At 39.4% G+C, this 23,946-nt stretch overlaps 1 protein-coding gene across 6 annotated transcripts in view; it reads right to left on the bottom strand.

The window, feature by feature from the left end:
* The window catches only part of OSBPL5 (oxysterol binding protein like 5), a 1,218,591-nt gene that overhangs the window by 396,807 nt on the left and 797,838 nt on the right, over positions 1-23,946 (bottom strand). For all 6 annotated transcript variants that reach the window (XM_085644727.1, XM_085644725.1, XM_085644728.1 and 3 more), the window contains one exon: positions 1,517-1,597. In XM_085644727.1, the coding sequence (XP_085500853.1) occupies positions 1,517-1,597 (81 nt within the window). The remainder of the gene's footprint in view (positions 1-1,516; positions 1,598-23,946) is intronic.

Here is a 23,946-nt window from a genome sequence, read left to right as displayed (position 1 = left end):
ACCCCCTGTGCTTTTGGTGGCCGAAGGCCACCAAATGTACAGGGCTTATTAAAGTTGATAAAAACCGTGCACGGAACGAACTGCGTTAAGTGGGCGCGCACGCCTCGAATGGCGTAAAGTAACTTAGCATTTAAAAAACCGTACAAATTCACTGAAAAAACCATAGGTTTCACACACGTTATAGTTAGGAATTAGCATTTAAAAAACCTTGCAAATTCACTGAAAAAACCATAGGTTTCACACATGTTATAGTTAGCGGAAATTTTACTGATAAAAAACCAGTGAAATTGCCCCGTTATAGTTAGTGCTGGCAACTATAACTCACGCGACCGCAATCTTCTGCTGATGACATATGTGTCTTAAAGAAAAAAAAATATTTGTAATATATGTATAGCTAAAATGTATGGAAGAAGACATGGGCAAATAAGTGTCTAAATACAGTATTAGCATCAGCAGAGGATTGCGGTCGCGTGAGTTATAGTTGCCAGCACTAACTATAACGGGGCAATTTCACTGGTTTTTTATCAGTAAAATTTCCGCTAACTATAACATGTGTGAAACCTATGGTTTTTTCAGTGAATATATATATATATATATATATATATATATATATATATATATATATATATATATATATGTGTGTGTGTGTGTGTGTGTGTTCACTGAAAATACCCTTTCAGGCTGAGAGTGCTGCAATATTATGCAAAAACGTAAGCAAGAAGGTCTGGGCAATTCCCATGTTTAGGTGGAGAGCAGCTCCTTCATATGAGCACCCTGCAACACCACTGACACTCTGAACCTGCTCACCTCAGCAGTTTTTAAGCACAGGATTATCACAGTACCATCCACACCATGCTAGACTTTTGCCATTTTTCCAGCAAAAGTCTTTAAGCATAGGATTTGGTTGTGCCATCCATGCTGAGGTAAAAATGACAAAAGCCTTTTGTCAGGCACAGTTTTACAGTTTTGGATTTGTAAAATACCATCCAAGCCAATGTGAAGTGAATATAGCAACCCCTGACGTGTTTCTCTCTTGTTAGAGCTCTTCAGAGAAGTATAGCTTTGTCTAGACACAAGAGAGCACTCGGTATAAGTCAAGACAATACCTTTTCAGGCTTAAAGTGATTCATAAATTATGCAAGAAAGGGAAGCAAGGAACTCTGGAGAGTACCCAAGTTTTGGTGGAGAGCAGCTCCTTCATAAGGAGCACCCTATGACATTCCCGACACTCTGAATCTGCGCACCTTAAATGTCTGTTTTTCTAGCAGGATTTTAAGCATAGGATTAGCAGAGTGCCATCCAGACCGAGTTAGGAAGTGACAAAGCCTTTTGCCATTTTTACAGCGAAGTCTTTAGGCATAGCATTAGCTACGCAAAATATCTTGACTTTGGTGTGCTGAAATTCGACTCTGCATGTTATACCTCATTTCCAATTGTTGTAAATGCCACACAGCTTTCTGCATAACTTGTACTTAGGGCATTAATCATATCAAGAAGATATTAAAGGGCCACGTACCTTAAGTGTTTCTTTCTTAGCATCTTTGGATGTTGGTGACACACACTCTTTATCAGACCCGTTGGACAGCTTGTTCTCAGGCTGAAAAGAAACAGATCAGACTTTAAAAATGTGCTTACTTACATACACCTTCACACACACACACACACACAGACACACAGACAAACACACACACACACAGGTCTTCAGTTCTATTTGCTTAATGGTCATGTGTCTCACCCATTTCTGGCAGATTCAGTCATTTAGAGAAAGCGGTCTTGTGGATAGCAAAACCAGAATGCATTTTTATGATATAGAATATGAGATATATCCTCTTTTCATACATTTTATTTACATTTTTCTCTTTTTTTCTAAGTTCACAATCACCCAGAGTCTTGGTGCTTTAGCTTCATGAAAGAGTATTAGCTGGATAGTTTGAGAGACAGGTTAGGGGAATCGTTCTAGCCATTTAAACAAAACAACAGCTAAAGGAGAGTTAGGTTTCAGATTACCCACTTTTCAGTATTAATTATGGGTAGATCTCAGTGACGGAACAGAGTCTATTGAGAATGTATTACTTAATGAGTATACCTGGTCTTGTACCTCGGTTGGGTAAAGATATTATTGAAGAAGGTAGGCCAGACCATACACCAAGCCAAAATGGTGTTCCTACTGCCATTTTTTTAAATAACATTGTCAATTGGTTAGAACTCCTTTACTTTCTTATATTGCTTGCAAACAAGGGTTATACCCAAGTTCCCGTATGGTTCAATACTACAGCCGTTCTATGGATAAGAGCCAGTAGCTGAACCTGGAAGTTTTAGACTTACAGCTTTATTGGGGGTGGAGGCAAAGTTATTCACAAACATTTTGATAAGAGAGCTTAAGAGCTAGGAGTCTACATTCAAGCTTATCGTTTTCAACCAGACTGGCTTCCAAGCAGCATCAGATAGCATTCTGTCCTTCTCTATCATTGTAGAAACAATTGTACATGCAACATCACTCCTATAAACGTGCTTTGTAGACTTTAAATATCTGCATTCAGCAATGTAAATAAACACCGCCTACGGCAAAAATTAGTTCAAGGGACATACTTCACTGTTACTTCGTGCTATCCAAATAGTGCACACTAATATCTGGATTGCGGTCAAATTGAACTGTTTCTTCACAAATGTATACACATTTCCCACATAGTTTAGCAATTTGTTGTGCAATTTCCTGCGCACTAATAGCAATACCAAGTTTCTCAGACCATTTTTAGCCAGTAGAATCACATTACCCTCCAGAGTTCATATAAACATCTTTTATAAATCTTTGTGATTTTAGTGCTCTTTTTTTATTATGAGTTAACAACTCAGTACTTCCAAATATTATGTAAGCCATTTTGAAAAAAGTAATCTCTAATCTCTTACCTGAATGTATTTTGTAAAAACACTAGGCCTATTCACAATGGTAAATTTATACCTGTAAATTTACTCATATGTAAATCTACCACTGTACCTATTAGTAATGTTATACATTTTTGCTGTTCATCGTTTCAGAGTGTAAAGTTATGACTATGTACAGACTTACATGTCTCCACCACCTGGTGAAGCCTCCTTTACGAGTTTAAAATTACTACTTGTAACTTTTCACAGGTAGGCAGACATATCCAACACCATGGTAGAGGTCTTCCTATTGATAACTATAGGGAAAATGTAAAAAGATGTTGCATTTTATAATCTACCATATTGTAATATTTGTTAACGTAGCACTAATAAAACAAAATGTCACAGTGTAACAACTCAAATGTGCATTAAATGATTTATTAATTAAAATATATTTAATTAAAGTATAAATAACAATGTTGACAAAAGAATTGTAAACACATTTCAACTTAAGTAAAACGCATATATCTTTAATATGAATTATAACCCGATAAAGGTTATGTAAAATAATTTAAATTATTTAAAAACAAATAACAACAGTTTAAATGTTTATTTTAAATAAAAAATATGTGTATTATTTAATTTTTAATTTCTACAATAACATAATAATTATGTACTAAACATATACATATTTTAGTTACTAAGTTGAAATAATGTCATTTTGTTAATATTATTTCCTATGGGGAGTTACTTTAAGTCCTTGCCGCTTTTATTTTCAAATGGAGAATGCTGCGGTACCTGTGATTAGCCATGGAGTGCATTTAGTATTATTGTGTCATCCTTTTAACCGATAACTTCAGAAACTAAGTTGTTCATCCTAAACCACTCCTTACACCTATCTAAACCTCTCCCATTTAGATGTAAGTATTCCCAATTTCCGAACCACTTCCCTGTGCCTCTCCCATATTTACTACTAAAACATAGACCTAGGTGTGCGGAGATTTCAAAACATGGTGGGGATCTCAACACAGAAACTATTGGAGCAGTGGAGGTCTGTGCACATCGATGAGTGAGTAGCATTTTGTAGTATCTCGGACTGCAGCTTTGTACTACTACTTCTCATACTACAAAATGCAGTTTGTGACTATATAGTTTGTCTGGCCCTTTTGTAGATCAGTGAATGATCTAAAAAACCCATCTTTTCTAAGTTGAACAACAACCTTTCAACCCAGTTGTGCCCATTTCTTAGACATAACATAATTAAAAATGCTTCAAAAGGATGAATAGCCACAAAGTGGAGTCTAGTGAGTAATCATCTGGTGAGCGATTGACTGGATTAAATGGAAGAATTTGGGGAGAATATTATTTAAAAAAACATCGCACAGTCCAACAAAAGATATAGGTAGTCAATGGCAATTGCAAAACATTAATGTGCGCTTTCTGAGAAGAGTTACATAATTTATATTGAGTATGCACCAAACTTTGCAACAGATTTTAATACCCAGATAAGTCATCTCCTGGACTACACGTTCTTTAACCGTTCCTTACTCATAATTGCCTATGATATGTGTTTACTTTAAATCCTCAGATTTTTGCAAATGGTGTAGCCTCCTTTACAATTGTCACAGTGGTCCGATTAACATTAGTGGAATAAATCTCTATGTCCTCTGTGCATACAGAATAGCCTTAATCTCAATGTTGTTACAGATGACTGGTTTGATAGTAAAGTTGTTCAGTAGGGCGTTCAGATATGATTCTAAATAGAGAGCGAACAACAGTGGGGAGACAGGACACCTCTGACCAGTCCCCTGTGTGATTTTTATATATAATGGGGTCATACTCAAAAGAAGTACCCTTGCACTAGGTTTTGGTATAAATCTTGTATTAGTTAAATTACCGACACCCAGCTTGACCATAACCAGTCATATGAAATACCAAAGAACATGGTCAAAGGCCTTTTCGATGCCAAGCAATATCATACCATCTCGAGTGTGCCTGACATCTGCAGTATTGAAAATAGCTATAGTGTTCTGTAAATGGGTAGTAGTATCATGCCCAGGGATAAAATTGTGTTGTACTGTATTGATAAATTGTTCAATGAGTTGAGCTAATGTAGTAGCGAGAACCTTTCAATATATTTTGGCATTGGCGTTCGTTAATAAGATGTACCAACATGAGTCACAATCATCCGGAAGTTTAGTTTTCTTCAAGAATACAACAAATACTCATTTTATTCCAGGAAAAATATATATCTTGACATTTATCCACTTTCCTGATAATCCTGATAGCATCTCCTCCTGCAACTTTCCCCAACGCTACAGTTTGTATCACATTTCGAATTTCTTCAAATGTAATCTCTTTATCTAAGATATCTTTATGCTCTTGATATAATTGGGGTAACATAGCACTATATATGAATATATGTTAGTACAATCTGGTTTAATATCTTCTTTATATAGAATCTGATCAAATTAGTTAGGGGAAAGTTGGCAACTGGCTGATGGCAGTCGTTGAATGGCTTTCCCTATTCCAGCTGTGCTGCTGTTAAATTGTTATAAGCCCCACGCTTAATGATGATTCTGCAAACTTGTATGTGAGACTGAAACATAAATGGATTTTGTGCTTACATGGTAACAGTTCTTCTGATCGAGTAACCCTTAAAATTCTATTAATCATAGCATTTATCCTCCAAGCATCACTCACCTTTTGCTGAAGATAGTTGCAGCTGCCAACACTGCTCAGAGACAGGCTAGAGCAGCCCGATAAAAGGGGAATCCGGCAGCCCTTGAGTTAATAGGCAACACGAATCAACCACCAACTAGTGCATGAAAGCATTCTACTGGCAAACCTTGCCACCTCACCTTCATTAGAGGGCTCGGGCAAAGATCTAGGGACCGTGAAGATTAGAGTAACTCCTCTTCAGATAGCATTGCTCACACTCCTGCATCAAATGACTCTATTTCCCCTGGAGCCGGTATCAAACCGGGGGTTAAGGCAGGTATAGAAAGCACAGGAGCTGGTGCTGTCAGTTACGAGCCAAAGGAGACAATGAGTGATGCTGTTCAGCATGGAGAAACATTAGTGGCAGTAAAATATAGGTTCACGTTAGCTGACTCATTAGTCTACTGTTGAGGTGGAACACTGCCCGGAGTCAAGCTGGATATTGCCAATTTAAGAATTGATGAGATTTGCCAGTTGATGTAATATAGCCTCAATGGCATAGTTTCTTGTAACTCTGAGGCAAATTCAATTTTATATATTGAGGATTATTTAAGTGCAGGAAGTTCACAGGACAACCCCTATATGAGTAATATAACTGACACCAGCAAAGATGCAGTCATATGTAGTATTGAAAATATCTAGATTGTGGGTTCTAAATTCTTGCAGGATTGAAATTATGGAGGAAAACAATGATAAGTTCTCGAAATGGAGGGAGGTTTGGATATCGGGCATAGTAATATCACCCAAAAAAAACCTGCAGCAAATACAAGCGCTGAGGAATACTTATCACTGACTACAAAAAACTAATATAGGTTATGCTGACTCTATATCAACACCTAAAAGTACAAAGTTTTGTTGTACAAAACGAATCATGCAGGATAAGCCACCCTATGATGCAGGAGGTAGTACTGACTGCTGAGTCTAAAGGTGAGGGGGACACAGGGAGGATGGTAGTACCTCTTCCAGTATTGACAATACTCTTGGTAATAACAATAATGAGCAGAGTCTGTGTAAAAAGACCCCAAAAGGTCCTAGCACTGATCAATGGTGCATTAAAAATATGAGCCTTGAGCAATGTTGTGGGTGAATTAGTCTGAGCAAAAGCATTGCAAATCATCACAAAATGCTATACTTATCAAAAAAACTGAAAAAGGTCATCAGAGATCACAGACGGTAGCATATAATATATATATTGAAGTGAAGGGGACTGATAGCTGTGGACTAAATTTGAGAAACAAAAACACCAGGAATACAATCATCCTCTGATAACTCTTAGGCTTCTACTCTACAAACAATGACTAGCAATCAGGATGTCATCGCATTCTGCCTGTGTAAAAAAGAAGCCCTCTTTAGGGGAATTATACAATCTCTCAGAACAGGGATACAGTTGCATTACGCTGAAATTAAAACTGATAACATGAAAGCTGGGCCGCTGTTTAGGCTATTGCAGAGTCAATAGGCTCTACTGCAAAACATATCACACAGTTGGAAAAGGGAGAGGATCAAAGAGACAGCTACGAAAATACAGGAGAAAGTGGGAAATCAGTCTTTACAGGTATAAGATCTAAAAGGGAAGTTTGAAGATAACGAAAATCAACAACAACGTAATGACGTACGTGTCATTGGTGTGACAAAAGGTTTGGAAGAATGATACACACCAGTTCATTGTTGATTTATTTCAGACAGCTTTGGAAGATTGTTATCTTGATTCTCAGAACCGATGTGCACCTTGTTTTCATTTTCATAAAAATGCTTAATCTGGTTAACATTTCTTTGCAATCCTGATCTATGTCGGAAATTTCCTACTCAGACAGGCAAAATACTCAAAAGCATTTCCATCTGCCCCCATATCAGTTGGTGAAACAACATTCTATGTTCAATCAGATTTTTGTCACTCAACCATAGAGTGGAGGTGGATGATATGCAAGTTTATACTAGGCCTGGGCGAAGCACTACGCTACGCTCGCGTAGTTTGCGAAGTTCGCGCTACTTTGCACTACGCGAACTGCACGTAGCACAGTGCGAACACGCGTAGCGTAGTGTTGCGTAGTGCTGCGGTCATTTTTTGCTTGCTCGCGGTCCTCAACGTCAAGTTGGCGACCGCGAGCAAGCAAAATGACATCCCGGCGAGACTTTTTCCTTGTTCGCGATCAGCAACATCAAGTTGGCGATCGCGAGCATGGAAAATAAACCTCCCGGCGAGATTCCCAACGCGAGGTTTCTCATTGCGAGGGGTCGCGTATGCTCGCGACCGCTCGCGATGAGAAACTACCAGTTCGCGTTGAGAAAGCTGCCGCTCGAGTAAAAATCTACTCGAGCAGCAGAAAACTACAGCTCGCACTGTGCAAGATGCCATTTTCAATGATTGCACAGTGCCGGTTGCTTGTCCGCACTGTGCAATCATTGAAAACAACATCTTGCACAGTGCGAACATGTTACTACGCAGTTCGCGAAGTGCTACGCGTAGCTCGCGTAGTGCGAACTTCACTTTGCGTAGCTTCGCGAAGTGCTACTTCGCGAACTACGCCCACCCTTAGTTTATACCAGCATTACAAAATTTTGGGGAACAGGTTTTCTGCAGTAATCATCCACATTTCAGATGATAAGGCACATTCACATGGTTTTTATAAAGATGACTTTGGAGATAAAAAGCTGATCAACCAACAATCAAGTAAAAAAATTGCCTATACCAGATATGCAGCTGATGGAGAGTAGTAATATGCACATTTATCAAGATAAAGTTGGAGCATCAAGCTACAAATGTTATTATGGATTTGAAATGATCACTTTAATGGAATAATATTTTGAGATGTTCAAATATAACGTGCTTTTGGTGGAAATCTAATAAAATTACTAAATAATTTCTTCTAATAGGTTTGAATTTAAATAGGGACAGCAGACCAGGTGTGATTCAACAAGTGCAGTTCATCCACGATGGAAATCATGGATTGACTCCCATAGGGGCCGATTCCGATGTCATTAGGAAGGCCTCCAGACAGTTCCGGAACGTGCGATTCCGATTCAGAGCCTACGTTTCCGACCAAATTGTCCCCCGTTCTGAACGACCAAGTACGATGCAAATATCTCATCCATGTCGACCGAATCGTTCCCGAACCCGATCCTGTCCATTCGACTCTTACTCAGCCAAATAGTGCCGCACAAAGGAGCGGGATCCGAACGAGCGAGTACGATGCATTTTTCGGACAGCCGTATCGACTTGGTCTCAGCGAGACGAAAGGGCTGTGGGAATCGGACTTCGAGGGGGCCGTAGCAGGCCCCCCTTCACCCGGGCCCCCCGAATCGGTCTCAGGGGGGTGCCCAGGGGTCCCCACCAATTCAAGCATGCACAGTGTGCCGGGCACCATAGGGTGCCCGTCACAGGGTGTACTCTTTAACCCACCCCTTTTTGCTATGGGAGCCTGTGTATGCGTTCATTATACAAGCTCCCATAGAGTTCAATGGAACCCGACCGAACCAAGCCCATCTGCATACTGATGCATCATACTCATTTGGTCGTACTCTCACAGTGTGATTCGCTAGGAAAGCCCTCAGAATCCGAGTCGTACGTAGCGAGATCGGAATTGGCCTCATAGAGTTATTTCAGCCTTATATACCATATCTATCAATGGAGCTTGGGTTTATTGATTAAACATGGGAAAAGATTAAAGATGAATAGGATACAGACCACAAATCATTAAATCATATGTAAATATGATTTAGTTGCAGAAGGGTTTCGTTTATGAATTATAGGAAAATGGATTCATGGGGACAGGTAATTTATTAATTGTTAGCGGGGATATTTGTGGTTAGGACATTCGTCATAAGCTGTAAATAGCCATGAAGCACTGGCTGCATATAAAGAAAATCAAGAATGTCTTCTCAAACACATATAGCTTATAGGTACAGTGGTGTGCTGAAAAAATTTGGCTTTGACTTAGTTACATGCACCCTCCACCAATCTTCAATTCTGTGACAAGCCTAGTTTTTGCCATTGCTGGAGACTGGCCTTAGCATAATATTAACTGTGACTGATAAGTGGTGGGCATCATGGCCATTATGGTGTCCAGCCTTGGCACAATGGTGGACCTGATATAATGGTGGGCTTTAGTAGCATAATATAGGCGTCATTGATGTTATGGGGAGACTCCAGGGCTCTTGATTGCAATACCTGGACAATTGAAGCAGAATCTGCCATGTGAGGCATTTATACATGTGAATAACTGATGACTATGACAAGCTGATGTTAGGGGGCTCTGTATGTCCTAAATTGTCCTTATTTTGAAGGCAAGCTTATGCTTTTGTCCAGAACAAAACGTTTTTCTTCTGGGAAAATTAGTTTATCTGCCCAAAATTAAATGTGGCATTTGATTGAAAAAGAGGAGTATTTTCAGAAACAGATATGCTGAAGGACAACATTTTTACAGTTTCAGAACTCATTTAAAGTCGAAAGTTAAATGATAATGCAAGCTGAATTGGATCAACGTATTACCTTGATTATGCTCTATATGTCAAGGGGTACATGATGCTTTGGACAATTTCATTAGCCAGGTGGGACATTTAATATTGATAAGCTTGCATTTTTTGGATGGTCATAGTTAAATATTTAAATATGTGATCACTATTTAACAGTGATAAAATGTACTAGCAGCTCTGGCGGGCTTTCTTTGAGGAAAAATCAGTTCTTACTACAGAAATGTTGGAGACCCCTGGTTTAGTGCATGTGAACTTTCAGTCATTATGTTGCTTTCATTGGTTTGGTTGAAATTCAGTAAGCCGTTTTGGAGATATAGTGCACAACGTGAGTGTCCAGTCTGTGTATTAAGTTATGTTTATTTTTGAAAAAGCATGCAAATAAGTGACTGGGCATATTCAGACAACAGAACCGCAGAGTGCGTGCTCTCATGGATGTTTTCCTCCCAAAGGTCTCAAACAAAGGGAGACAGCTAAAAGAGAACATGAAACAAGCAGCAAGGCAGGAGAGTTGATGCACCGTTTTCATAATTAGGCAGGTAAGCACACCCACTTATGAATAACTCTCCCTGGCCCTTGAAATAGGTGGCTTGGCCGGCCAGCCTGCCCTCCCGTCTGCCTGCCTACCTGTGGTATGGGCATATTAGGTGCTGTAGTGCTGGAGCAGAGTTTTCTGTTGAAAATCTATTGGGTTTTTAAAGCTCTGGTTTGTCTATTGTCGGGAAAAAATTAAAAATTATTAATTTGAAATTACTAATTATTTGTTTTGTGTAAATATTCTGATTAACCAATACGTACTAATAAGAGAAAACTACACGTGGGGATGCGTTTGTGTGCTTATTAATAATGTGCATGTTTATTAAATAAATGTTGCTGAGTGCTGTTTATTTTAAAGCACAAAACGGTTTTTTAATGTCGTGTATTAATGCTTTTCTTGTGTTGCAAAGGCTAGATAATTACATATACATAAGGGTATTAGTGGGGTTAACACTGTTTAATCACTATGCTGTGGTAACGTTGTTTTTGTCTCTTTTAATTAAGATGGTCTGTTTTGGCCTATTTAAAAATGGCTGCCGTTTAAAGCCTACAATCGAGTGATGAAATTTTGATGAGAAGGCCTTGCTGAACCTGGTCGAGAGTCATCTGACCACAGTCTTCACCTGGTTTAGAAATTTTCCGTGAGGACAGCAGCTCTGGGCGAACATCCAAGTGCATCAGAGTGTCCTTGGAGGACAAGGGAGCCACAATGAACTTTGTGATCACAATGCTGGTTCCGAGGAAATGCGGATGTAAAAAGAAACATTTGCAAATTTGAGTCCTCTTCTTCCGTCTTTTTATTTTTGTGATTTTTCTGAGCGGAGATTTTCCAAATGTAGCGATGCTACATCCTTTCCTTCTCGCTCTGCTCAGCGGTTCAGCGGACGTTTTAAACATTTTATGTTGCCTTCTTTTGTTAGATTTATTATAAATATTGTTAGCCTAGAGAGGGTCTATGCCACTTCTTCCCAAACCTGCGTTGGTGAGGATCGATACTGTGAGGACGGCGACTTGAGAGACTTCTATCGAGAGACCTGTCCTGACCCATTTTGACATATAGCTAGAATAGGTAATTATGAGAATAATGATTTACTTTGAATTGATTTTCCATTTGAACTAATTTTTAGATAAAGTACCATAATTTTAAAATACAGTGTTGGTGGTTATTTCTTGTCAATTATTGAGTTCTCTATATTTTGATTATTGTTGTTTAGATTGTTGACTAAATCATGACTCAAGACAGTACCAATTAGGTCTTATCGACCTTGATGCAGATGCAGGGTATTTAGAAGGGTTTTCTTTCAACAGGTTTAGTGGTAATAGAGTAATTGAGTGTATGTTAGTGAAATGGGCCCAAGTGTATGGTGAGTGTATGTGCGTGTAACTGTGAATTTACTCTATCTGTGGAAGTAAGGAGGATTTGTATACCCTGATCTGGATCAATTTCCTGGTAGCAGAGGATGGTTATGGAGATTGTCTTGATTTGATTAGATTGCTTGTATATTGGCTTTTTGATTATTGATTATTGATTGATGTTGGTATATGTACTAATACTATATGTTGGAGTCGTTATGTTGAGTTTTATGTAGTGCTTCTGGAACTTGGGAGCTAGTAGCAGTTCCGTAGTAGGGCAGAGGGAAGTATATACTGCTCTCGGGAAAGACGGGATTGTTGGTCCTGTATGTATGCAGGAGAAACGTGTGACAATTGAAGTTGCGCGTCACATTGTCTGGTTCGGAATCAGTGACATCGTTGTGTGTTACTGCTAGATATATTTTTGGTATATAAGGAGTGCGTATGGTAGCGAAGGTTATCTGTGAAACTCTGGTTTGAAGTCCCAAGGATCCGTAAGGTTCACCGTTAAAGCTTATCGCGGGAGAAGTAATAGGTATTCTCTAAGCTTGTTTGAAGGACTGGGCAGAGGTAAGCTGCTTGGTTAACGTGTGTTATAATTCTGTAGTAGGGCAGATTGTTTGCTGTTCTCTGGAAAGCAGGATTCTGTGTGTATGTACTACATTTTCTTGTATGAATGTGCGTGAATGTATGAGTATTTAGTTGACTGTACAACTCTTTGGAGCAGTCCTAGAGGAAACAGTTAATGAATACATGTTAGAAGGGCAGAGTAGAGGGATGTGCTACTGTGTCAACGAAAGTATTAATTCCGTACTGAAACAGAAGTGAGTGAAAGACGGGATTCTTGTGAAATAGATTTTCTTTACTATTCTATGGTTAGTGAAACAGACAATGGAGATGTTTATATGTTGTAACTAATAGATTTTGTAGAATGTGACACGAAGTCTACTGAGAAGGTTTTGTAAAGGAGGGGTAGACGAGTGACAGGAGACAGGAGCAAGAGAGACTGCAGCGACTGCTGACGTCATACAGACCGCGCTCTGATTGGATAGTGGATCAGTACAGTGCTCGCGCTAGGATTGGTGCGTTGGTGTGAGCCGCGCAAGGATTGGAAGGGATACAGGGTGACGTAGACGCTCCAGGATTGGTGCGTTAGTGTGAGTCGCGCTGTTATTGGATAAAACATCGTACTATTTAGTTGTAATACGGAAGGGATTAGAAAGGTTTGGTAAACGTTAAAATGTATTACCAAGAAGAGAAAAAGAAAAAAACCTTGTTCGGAAAAATCAAAAAGTGGTTTGACAAGGATAAAGATGTTAAAACAAGAGAGGGTGAATTGTTACCTCCATCGAAAACGCCTGCATCCTTCATGGCTGCGAAATATGGGTATCATACCTGTATATGGTTGGAGAATTGGGTTAGGTATACTAAAGAAGATGGTGTCCTAGCATTCCCAGAACATGGTTCATTTAATCTGGCCGTGTTAAAAAATTTACGGGAAAAGATGTTGTGTCTTGACCCAAGACCAAGGCCGACACAGTTTGAGGCTCTAGTGGAATGGGAAGAGGAAGTACATGAGCGAGAAAAGCAGAGGTCTGGGGGAAACTACAGATACATGTTTGGAAGGAGACATGATCGTGAAACTCATCATGATAGAATGAAGAGATGGCGGGATGCTAGTATGTCAGAGGGATTATATCCTATGAGAACAATTGAGGAAAGGGTTCCTGAGGCAGAAGTGAAAAGATATGGAGTTAATGAGTATGAGGATGAGGTCTTGAATGACATGATTTACAAGAGACCACCTCCATATAGACCAGAACCAGAAGAGAGCACACCAGTTGTTTCTCCGATAAGAGATACATTGCGTATCATTGAGACAGAAATTGTAACACCTGAGTTAAGAAGTGGTAATCCTTTCAGGGAAAAGGAGAGAGAGAAAAGATGTGGTGACGAGAATACAAGAGAATTAGCCAGAACTACATCTGAGCTGACTGAAAAGATTAGAGAGCTGACAAAGAATCTAGAAGCTGTTACGGTACCTGTAACCATAGGTCCGGTTATGCCTATTTTTGATAAGCAGAGGACGAGTGAAAATGGTTTGGTGGTTCCATATGTTGGGAATAAAATAACAAGTTTGGTTGGTCCCTCAGGAGATTCAGGAAAAAGGACAGAAAATGATGATTTGAGACAATCCGGACATGACACATGTAGTGAAGGATTAGAGGTACAGTCTAATTCGAGATTGGATGCTAGTGAAGCTAGTTGTTCAGGGATGCCGATTTTAGAACCGCAGAAGAAAGTGGTTCCAGTGAGAAAATCTACTGAAATAACAGCTGAAGATTTGAATGAATGGATGAAAGTTCTTCAAAAGAGGGATAAAGATTCACAGGCAATTGATGTAGCTAGGTTACGTGTAGAATTAGAGGAACTTGTTGTAGGGACAGTTCCTACAGAAATTCTCAAAAATCATCATGATGGTGAGCTGTTGTTCATGTGCAAGAATATCACCTGGAGAGCTAGAAATACACATGACAGGTTAAGAGCAGCAGCGAATGAACAGGGAGTTGACATTGATAAGGTGAAAGCTTTGCAGAAGTCTTACAGGATGGATTTCACGGATAAAGACATTGAAAATCTGAATGGTGCTGGTAGGTAGAACAGGACAAATTAAGGAAATGGTCGCATTGTTGCGAAGATGGGGTGATGTAGAAAAGTGGAAGGATAGGTGGTACAAGAAAAGGGAAGAATCAGGAGACAGGACTTATTCAGCATTTCCTGTGAGAGAAAAAGAGAAAACAGTGGATACTTATCCTATGAGAGAAATACCTGGAGGAGGATATGTACATGTTCCATGGACCAGACAGGATATTTTATCATTTACGAATGATTTCCCTCGACTGAGAGAAAAGCCCGTCAAGTGGTATAGGCAGGTAGACAGGTTTGTGAAATTGTCAAAAGTGCTGTGGATTGACCTGAATAGTCTGTTTGATATAATTGTTCCAGCAGACTTGTGGACTGAGTGTAAAATAGTTGTGAGTTGGCCTACTGAGGAATATCCAAGAGATCAGAGAACAGGAGCACCAGATCCAGAGGTAATGAGAAAGTATGATCAGGTGATGGTATACCTGAAAAGTAAAGTTCCTCCAAAAGAAACAGACTGGGTTAAGATAGATCGAACACATCAGGAAGCAAAATAATCAGTTCATGCTTTTTATGAGAGGCTGATACTGGCTTTTAAACAATTCAGTGGAGATGAACACCTGGGTGACAAAGATTTGAGTCATTTTGTATACAGATTAGTATATGGCCTGAGACCTGAGATTGGTGAGAGAATTCGTGAGCATACAGTGGATTGGCAGAGTAAGAAAATAGATGAGATTTTGAGACATGCAAAATACTTCAGTGATGAAATTGAAGCAAAACAGAGAAAGCTGAAAGAAAAAGCAATGTGGGCACAAGTGAAAGTTGCGGAAAGACAAGAAGCACAGTTGGTGGAACAGGCAAATAATACAGGAAACAATACAGGGAATAGGCCCAGGTGTGCAGGGAAAGGAAAGGGAAATCTTGAGGAAGCAAAAAAGAAGTTCCCTTGTCACAACTGTGGCCAACTGGGACATTGGAGATCTGAATGTACAAATCCACCATTAATGAATAATGAGGGTAAAACCTTAAATCAACAGGTGCAGAACGAAGGGAATAATCGACAGCAGCAACAACCTTCTGTTGTGAGACAGCAGAGTCAAGAGCCAAAACCGCCCTTGCCGCAGAATAGAGGGTCACAAAAGTACAATCAGGATTCAGGATTCTACAATGATGAACAGGTAAACAAACAAAGACGTTCTAACCAGGTACAACAGTACTTGTTAAAGAATGAAGGGAGTGAGTCTGAGGGTGATTATTGACGGTGCCGAAGAGAGGAGGAAGAGTGCATACTTGGTGCGACTCTAGAAATAGACCAGGCAGGACCATTTGTTGATGGGAAAATAAATGAAGAAAGTGTTACTTTTTTAGTAGACACAGGTGCGACAAGATCAACTGTCAGGTCAGCAGATATTAGAAATCTTCCTCTCTCGGATGAAGCAATCCAAGTAGTTGGTGTAGCAAATACAAAAATCAGGACACGTCTTACTGAACCAGTAAGAGTACAAATAGGGAAATTTTCAGACATGCACAGATTTATTGTCTGTGACACTAGTCCAGTGAACTTGTTAGGCAGGGATCTGCTCAGTAAGATGAACTGTACAATTTTTTGTACACCGGATGGAATGGCTTTTGAAACACCAGATGAGGATGTTTTGTACCGAATGACTCTAGGAAATAGAGAGAGTGAAATGGTTGGTGCATATGCTGTGTTTGATCCGGAGGAGTTGCCTCACGAGCTGAGAGACACAGTAAAGAGAACAGTTTGGGATTTTACTGGAGAGGATGTGGGATTGATGAATAATGTAGATCCTGTGAAAATTTCAGTGAAAGAGGGAATTACTTATCCTAACATTCCTCAGTACAAAATGACACCAGAAATAATTGAGGGAATAACTCCTATTATTGAGAAAATGATTCAGCAAGGAGTTTTGAGAGAACTACTGAGTAGTCCGTGTAATTCGCCGATAATGGGGCTAAAGAAGCCTAATGGGAAATTCAGGATTGTACAGGATTTGAGAAAAGTTAACAAAATTGTGGTGGCATGTTGTCCCATTGTGCCAAATCCGTCAGTGATTTTGTATCAGATTCCACATGATGCTGAATGGTACACAGTGATTGATTTGTGTCATGCTTTCTTTTCAATTCCATTGCATCATGACAGCCAACCGATTTTTGCATTTAGGTTTGGCCAGCGTATTTTAGCATGGTGTCGTATCCCACAGGGGTATACAGAGAGTCCTTCGGTATTCAATCAGTTATTGAAAAAGTCATTGGAGAGTTTGATCATGCCTGAAAACTCAGTACTAGTGCAGTATATTGATGACCTACTTGTGGCATCAAAGACACGTGAAGCTTGTGAAGTAGATACCATAGCTTTATTGAATCATCTGGCAGATGGAGGGTTAAAGGTATCTCCAGCCAAATTGCAATTTTGCAAGAAAGAGGTGAATTATCTTGGACACAATATTGAAAAAGGTCTGAGAAAGGTGACTGATGACAGGATCAAAATCATCAGAGAAATGAAGGCCCCAAAGACCCAGAGGGAAGTGAGAATGTTCCTGGGTATGGTGGGTATTGTCGTCAGTGGATAATTAATTTCTCCCTGATAGCAAAGCCACTGATTAAGCTGACAAAAAGTGAAATGACAGACCCATTGGAACTAGATGGAGAACAAATGGCAGCATTTGAGGAGCTGAAGAGCAGAATGTGTGAAGCACCTGCTTTGGGTATGCCAGACTATGAAAAAGAGTTTGAGTTGTACTGCAGTGAGAGAAATGGTTGTGCACTTTCAGTGTTAATCCAGAAACATGGACTACTGAGAAGGCCTATTGCGTACTTCTCATCGACACTTGACCCTGTAGCTGTGGGTTTACCAGGTTGTCTGAAATCTGTGGCTGCAACATGCAGAAGTCTGGAACAGAGTGAAGGAATAATAATGGGATATCCTGTAAGGGTATTCGTACCTCATAATGTGGCAATTCTTTTGACAAGGAACAGAACTCAGTACATGTCACATAGTCGGCTGACTAAATATGAGAAAGTCATTCTGGGAGCATCAAATGTGACTCTTGAGAGATGTGTGAATGTGAATCCAGCGACATTGTTGCCAGATATTGAAAATGTGGGTGTGAAGACAGAAGATGATCACAATTGTTTAGATGTGCTGGATTACTGTACAAAACCGAGACCAGACATAAGGGATCTTCCCTTGCTTGAGAGTGATCATGTGCTGTTTGTGGATGGATCATGTCTGAGGAATGATGAGGGTGTGCTGAGTGCGGCATATGCAGTGTGCAAGGTTTCAGAAGTAATGGAAGCATCATCGTTGAAAGGAGTGAAATCTGCACAAGTTGCTGAATTGGTGGCATTGACAAAAGCTTGTGAAATTGGGAAAGATTTGAGAGTGACAGTGATGACTGATAGTCAGTATGGATTTGGAGTTGTGCATGATTTTGGCCAGCTTTGGCTGCAGAGAGGTTTCTTGACGTCGAGTGGGACTCCAATAAAGAATGCTGAAGTGATTGGGAAATTATGCAATAAGAAAAATAGGTAGTAGTGTCCCTGAGAACAGGCTCACCAAAATGCATATATATGATAACTTAGCGATTAAATTTTAGGCGTCAACAATATGTAGCAATAAGTAAAGGCTGTAGGGTGCTTATAGCTTCAATTGATGTCCACTACCTAGGGACACCATCCATATGTACAAGACATACAAACGTGAATTATTGCAATTTTTTGAAGACTAATATAGCACTCCCACACAATATATGGGTAAAGTACCCAACTGATGCAAGTTGTCAGTTCTTAATCAGATCATATATGCCTGTCCCAATGTCAAGAGAGATAGAATCAATTTCTTCAAATCATTAAGCTGTCACATGTTAAATCCAGGACCCTTGGAGCAATAGTTGTTTCCAAATACACGGACCAGCTGGTCCGTGTATTTGGTCCGATTGGGAAATTACTTGAGGCGATACAGCTGTCTAAAGAATTAGCAGTTGTGAAATGTGCTGCTCATGGACAAGGAGATGATTTTGTAACTGTTGGAAACAGATATGCAAATGACATTACTCAGTATTGTGCGAAAAATAACCAATCGATTAATCGGGAACGAGAAGGGGAAATGTCTTTTTGTTCTGTGATGTTTACTAATGTCCTAGAAACGTGGGATGAAGTGAAACAGTTGCAGGATGAGGCAGGAAAGGAAGAAAAGAAAGACTGGATCAAGGCAGGTTGTGCCCCAAGAGAAACAGACCATGTTTGGGTCTATAGAGATGGCAGACCAGTCATGCCAAATTCCATGCTGTCGACAATGGCAAGGATGTATCATGGCCAGGGACATTTGGGAAGGGATGCGATGATCAGGTCTTTTAAACAGACTTGGTACAATGCAAAGTTCAGGACAATTGCAGAGAGCATCTGTCAAAGATGTTTGATTTGCCAGCAATTTAACACTGGGAAAAAGACAGTGGTGAGTCTGGGAACGATAGGCAGAGAAGGTGGTCCTTTCACGAGAATGCAGATTGATTTCATTGAAATGCCCCAAGTAAACAGATTGAGGTATGTTCTAGTGGTAGTCTGTTTGTCCTCAGGATGGGTGGAGGCCTATCCGACTAGGAGAAATGATGGAATAACAGTGGCAAAGTTACTGTTAAGAGAGCTGATTCCTAGGTACGGGTTTCCAGTGACGATTGAGTCTGATAGAGGTGGACACTTCTATAATGAGCTCATGAGTTTGATTTGTGAAGCATTGGGCATACAGCAAAAGCTACATTGTGCTTACAGACCAGAGGCTTCTGGTGTGGTTGAGCAGATGAACGGCACAATCAAGAACAGGATTGGTAAGATGTGTTTAGCCACTGGAATGAAATGGCCTGATGTCTTGCCTCTAGTGCTAATGACTATTAGATCTACTCCAGATAGAACTACTGGTTTAAGTCCACACGAAATCTTAATGGGACGTGCAATGTGTCATGCATTTGTACCTGTCAATAAGTTGATGACAATAACTTATGACATGATTTTGGATTACTGTAAAGGCCTGGCTGACGCAGTTCATTCTGTGTTTCACCAGGTTGGAGAAGAAGCTACCACACTTGAGAAGAAGCAAGCTCATGATCTGAGTCCAGGGGACTGGGTGAGGATTAAAGTGCACAGAAGAAGAAATTGCTTGGTTCCAAGGTGGGGAAGGCCGAGACAAGTCATTCTGACTACGACAACTGCAGTGAAGTGTGCTGGTGTGAAAAACTGGGTACATGCAAGTCATACTCTGAGAGTTCCAAACCCAAAAGAAGGGACTGGTAAGGAGTATTTTGAAGAGTCAGATTCCAGTGATGATGAAGATACAGAACCAGTGAGAAAAAATCAGAATTCAGGAAAAGAAGCAGAAAAGGCTTCAAGAGAACCATTGAGAGTCTCAGAAGGAAGATCAGATTTTGTAAGAGAGCCTGAAGTTCCAAAAAGCAGTGGAGGAAAAAGAAGAGAAAAGAGCAATTCCACAGAGACTACTCCTGAATCAAAAGAGGAGATTGAGATTGAAGAACCACTTGAGATTACACCTGAAGAAGTAGGGTCAGAAGAAGATAGAGAGGGACAGATTGCGGAAGACCCCCGAGGAGGTGTAGGGAATATTCTTGACAAGTTAGGTGAAGGGACAAGTAGACAGCAAGAAGATTGCGTGTCGGAGACCCGAGGAGGGACAGAAATAGGGAAGTCTCAAATAGTGGTGAAAAAGACTGTGGAGCGAAAGAAAACTGCTGAAGAACAAGAGGCATTTGAAACAGAATCAGATGAAAGTGAAAATGAGAAATCAGAAGGTCGAGTTCTGAGAAAGAGAACTTGGATTGGAGAAAGAAATAATAAAGAAATAAGTCCGAAAAAGGTTATAAGAGGAGATCTTTGGCCTAACAACAGAATAAAGAAGCTGAGATACAGGCTGATAAGAGCAAATACCTCGAAAGCTGAACAAGTGAATGAGGTATCGAGTCAGAATCCAGCAAAAGGTTAAAAGAGAAAAGAATCAAAAGAACCAGAGGAGATCAAGAGGATAAGAAAACCTAACCAGAAGTATAGGTCGCCGGAATGGACGTACGTGGCCCTGTCTGAAGGTGAAGAGGCAGAAAGTCAGGGAAATCCAGAGGAGGCCATACGTGAAGTGGTTGAGGAAGGTACAGGTGAAATCCTGAAAGTAATCTTGACTGACATTGGAGAAAAGTCGGATAATGAGGATGATGTTGGAGATCTAATACAATTTGATGTCGAAGAAGTTGAAGTGAAGAATGACAAGTATCCAAATTGAGTGAACAGAAGAATTCACTTGGATTGAAGTGAAAAGAAGAAAGCCTGAAAATTAATTGTTGAAAAATCCAGAGTTCAAGAAATTTCAGTAGTGGAGTAGTAGAGGCTAAGTCAAAAGACAAGGTCAAAGTAGTAAAATGGCTAACATAGAGAATAACCAAAGTAGATGTGCCTTTTTGAAAAGATGGTGTAGAATGTGCTGTTGCTGTACTGCATTATTGATGCTGTTATGGGGTGTATTAGCTTTATTAGTTACTTTTAGAGTTACAATAGGTACATTTGAAATACATACTGAGAATGAGACTAATGTAGGGAAAATTTCACAAAAAGTAGTTCCAACTAGAGTTAGTAATACTTACATACATAAAGATAGGTCAATTAATGATTTTTCTAGTAATGTTTTTTCAAAATTGTTATATGAATATGTGAAAACAATGGAAGTTAGGGATTGCTACGTATGTATGCAGTTACCTGCATCCGTTTCAGAGGGTGTTACTTATCACCATTTACCAGCTACGTATGGAATTTCATGTAGTGTATTGAGTAGTGTTTTTTATTTGTTAGGGAAAATAGATTATGAGATGTCTAACAAAGATAGTATTTTTGGGCACTTGCCTATGAACAAAAAGCTGAATCCAGCTAAAGAAGCTAACATTTTTGGTGAGATTTTTATTGAGAAAGAAGAATTAACATTAGATTACATTTTTAAGAATAATCTAACTTGCAGTCTGAAAGAAGAGGAGAAAGCTTTCCTAAACATGGTAGAGGAAAGAAGAATGAGCATACATGAGAAAGCAGGGAAATACAAAGTGAGTGAGACAATTTGGGACATTGAGATGGGAAAAGAATTGAGAAATGGAGCTAGTCCAACTTTAGCTTTAGATGCACCACAGAAGGGTAAGCTGTGCATTACAAGAAGGAAATCCCAATATGATACATATTTTGTTGGGACAAGTGAGTTTCATGATACATACTTCATTGCAACAGGATGGGGTTTCAGAGGTGGAGAAGATCCAGTTTTCCCAGGAGTGTATTATGTTTGTGGGAACAAGGCTTATTACAAGTTGCCTGACCATTGGTATGGCACGTGTTATGTGGGCCTGGTCTTTCCAAAGATTTTTCATATAGATAGAATAGAAGATGTAGAACATATTAATTTACTAACGCGTTTTAAGAGAGAAACTTGGTCAGAAATAGTGGGTGACATTTTTGGAGCTTTAATTCCAGCAGTGGGAATTTCTTTGAATGCTTATGGAATTCGGAAACTGTCAACAGTGGTTGATCGCTTATCGACAAATACCGCTGGAGGGTTTCTTTTGGTGAATACGGAATTGATTGCCGTACGTGCCATGTCTATGCAAAATCGACTTGCCCTTGATATTCTATTAGCTAAGGAGGGTGCAGTTTGTGGAATGCTGAAAGTTCAACATTGTTGCATTCCTGACGAAAGCAAAGACCTGAAGGTCTATATCAAAAATATTACTGATTTGCATGAAGAATTAGTACCACTAGAAACTGAGAGTATTTGGACTAAAATAGCTAATAAAATAGTTGCTGTTAAGAATTTTATTGCAAAAATAGGTAGTACTATTATAGGTAAGATATTGTTTCCTTTGACTTGTATAATTGTTGCTTTATTGATACTAAAATTGGTGTGTGTGTGTTGTAAAAACAGGGGAGGGAAAAAGAAATTAATTTAAAGAAATAATGAAAAGAGAGATAAAAGGTTGAAAAGAGAACCACAAGAAATAGAATTAGAAGAATTGAGGGAGAGTGTTTATTTGGAAACGAAGAGGGATGATGAAAGGGAGTCTGGTGTCTAGTGTTGTGAAAAAGAAAAAGACATTTCCAGTTTCTCCTAAAAATTGGGACTAAATTTCACTAAATTTTTTTTTTGGGTTGTTTATTTGGTGATAAAATCACCAAAGGGGGGATTGCTGGAGCAGAGTTTTCTGTTGAAAATCTATTGGGTTTTTAAAGCTCTGGTTTGTCTATTGTCGGGAAAAAATTAAAAATTATTAATTTGTAATTACTAATTATTTGTTTTGTGTAAATGTTCTGATTAACCAATATGTACTAATAAGAGAAAACTACACGTGGGGATGCGTTCGTGTGCTTATTAATAATGTGCATGTTTATTAAATAAATGTTGCTGAGTGCTGTTTATTTTAAAGCACAAAACGGTTTTTTAATGTCGTGTATTAATGCTTTTCTTGTGTTGCAAAGGCTAGATAATTACATACACATAAGGGTATTAGTGGGGTTAACACTGTTTAATCACTATGCTGTGGTAACGTTGTTTTTGTCTCTTTTAATTAAGATGGTCTGTTTTGGCCTCTTGAAAAATGGCTGCCGTTTAAAGCCTACATTCGAGTGATGAAATTTTGATGAGAAGGCCTTGCTGAACCTGGTCGAGAGTCATCTGACCACAGTCTTCGCCTGGTTTAGAAATTTTCCGTGAGGACAGCAGCTCTGGGCGAACATCCAAGTGCATCAGAGTGTCCTTGGAGGACAAGGGAGCCACAATGAACTTTGTGATCACAATGCTGGTTCCGAGGAAATGCGGATGTAAAAAGAAACATTTGCAAATTTGAGTCCTCTTCTTCCGTCTTTTTATTTTTGTGATTTTTCTGAGCGGAGATTTTCCAAATGTAGCGATGCTACATCCTTTCCTTCTCGCTCTGCTCAGCGGTTCAGCGGACGTTTTAAACATTTTATGTTGCCTTCTTTTGTTAGATTTATTATAAATATTGTTAGCCTAGAGAGGGTCTATGCCACTTCTTCCCAAACCTGCGTTGGTGAGGATCGATACTGTGAGGACGGCGACTTGAGAGACTTCTATCGAGAGACCTGTCCTGACCCATTTTGACATTTAGCTAGAATAGGTAATTATGAGAATAATGATTTACTTTGAATTGATTTTCCATTTGAACTAATTTTTAGATAAAGTACCATCATTTTAAAATACAGTGTTGGTGGTTATTCCTTGTCAATTATTGAGTTCTCTATTTTGATTATTGTTGTTTATATTGTTGACTAAATCATGACTCAAGACAG

This window comes from Triturus cristatus, chromosome 3_1 (genome assembly GCF_964204655.1).
Source record: "Triturus cristatus chromosome 3_1, aTriCri1.1, whole genome shotgun sequence".
Lineage (NCBI taxonomy): Eukaryota > Metazoa > Chordata > Amphibia > Caudata > Salamandridae > Triturus > Triturus cristatus.
The sequence above is the reverse complement of the archived record's forward strand: the minus strand, read 5'-3'. Positions and strand labels throughout refer to the sequence as shown.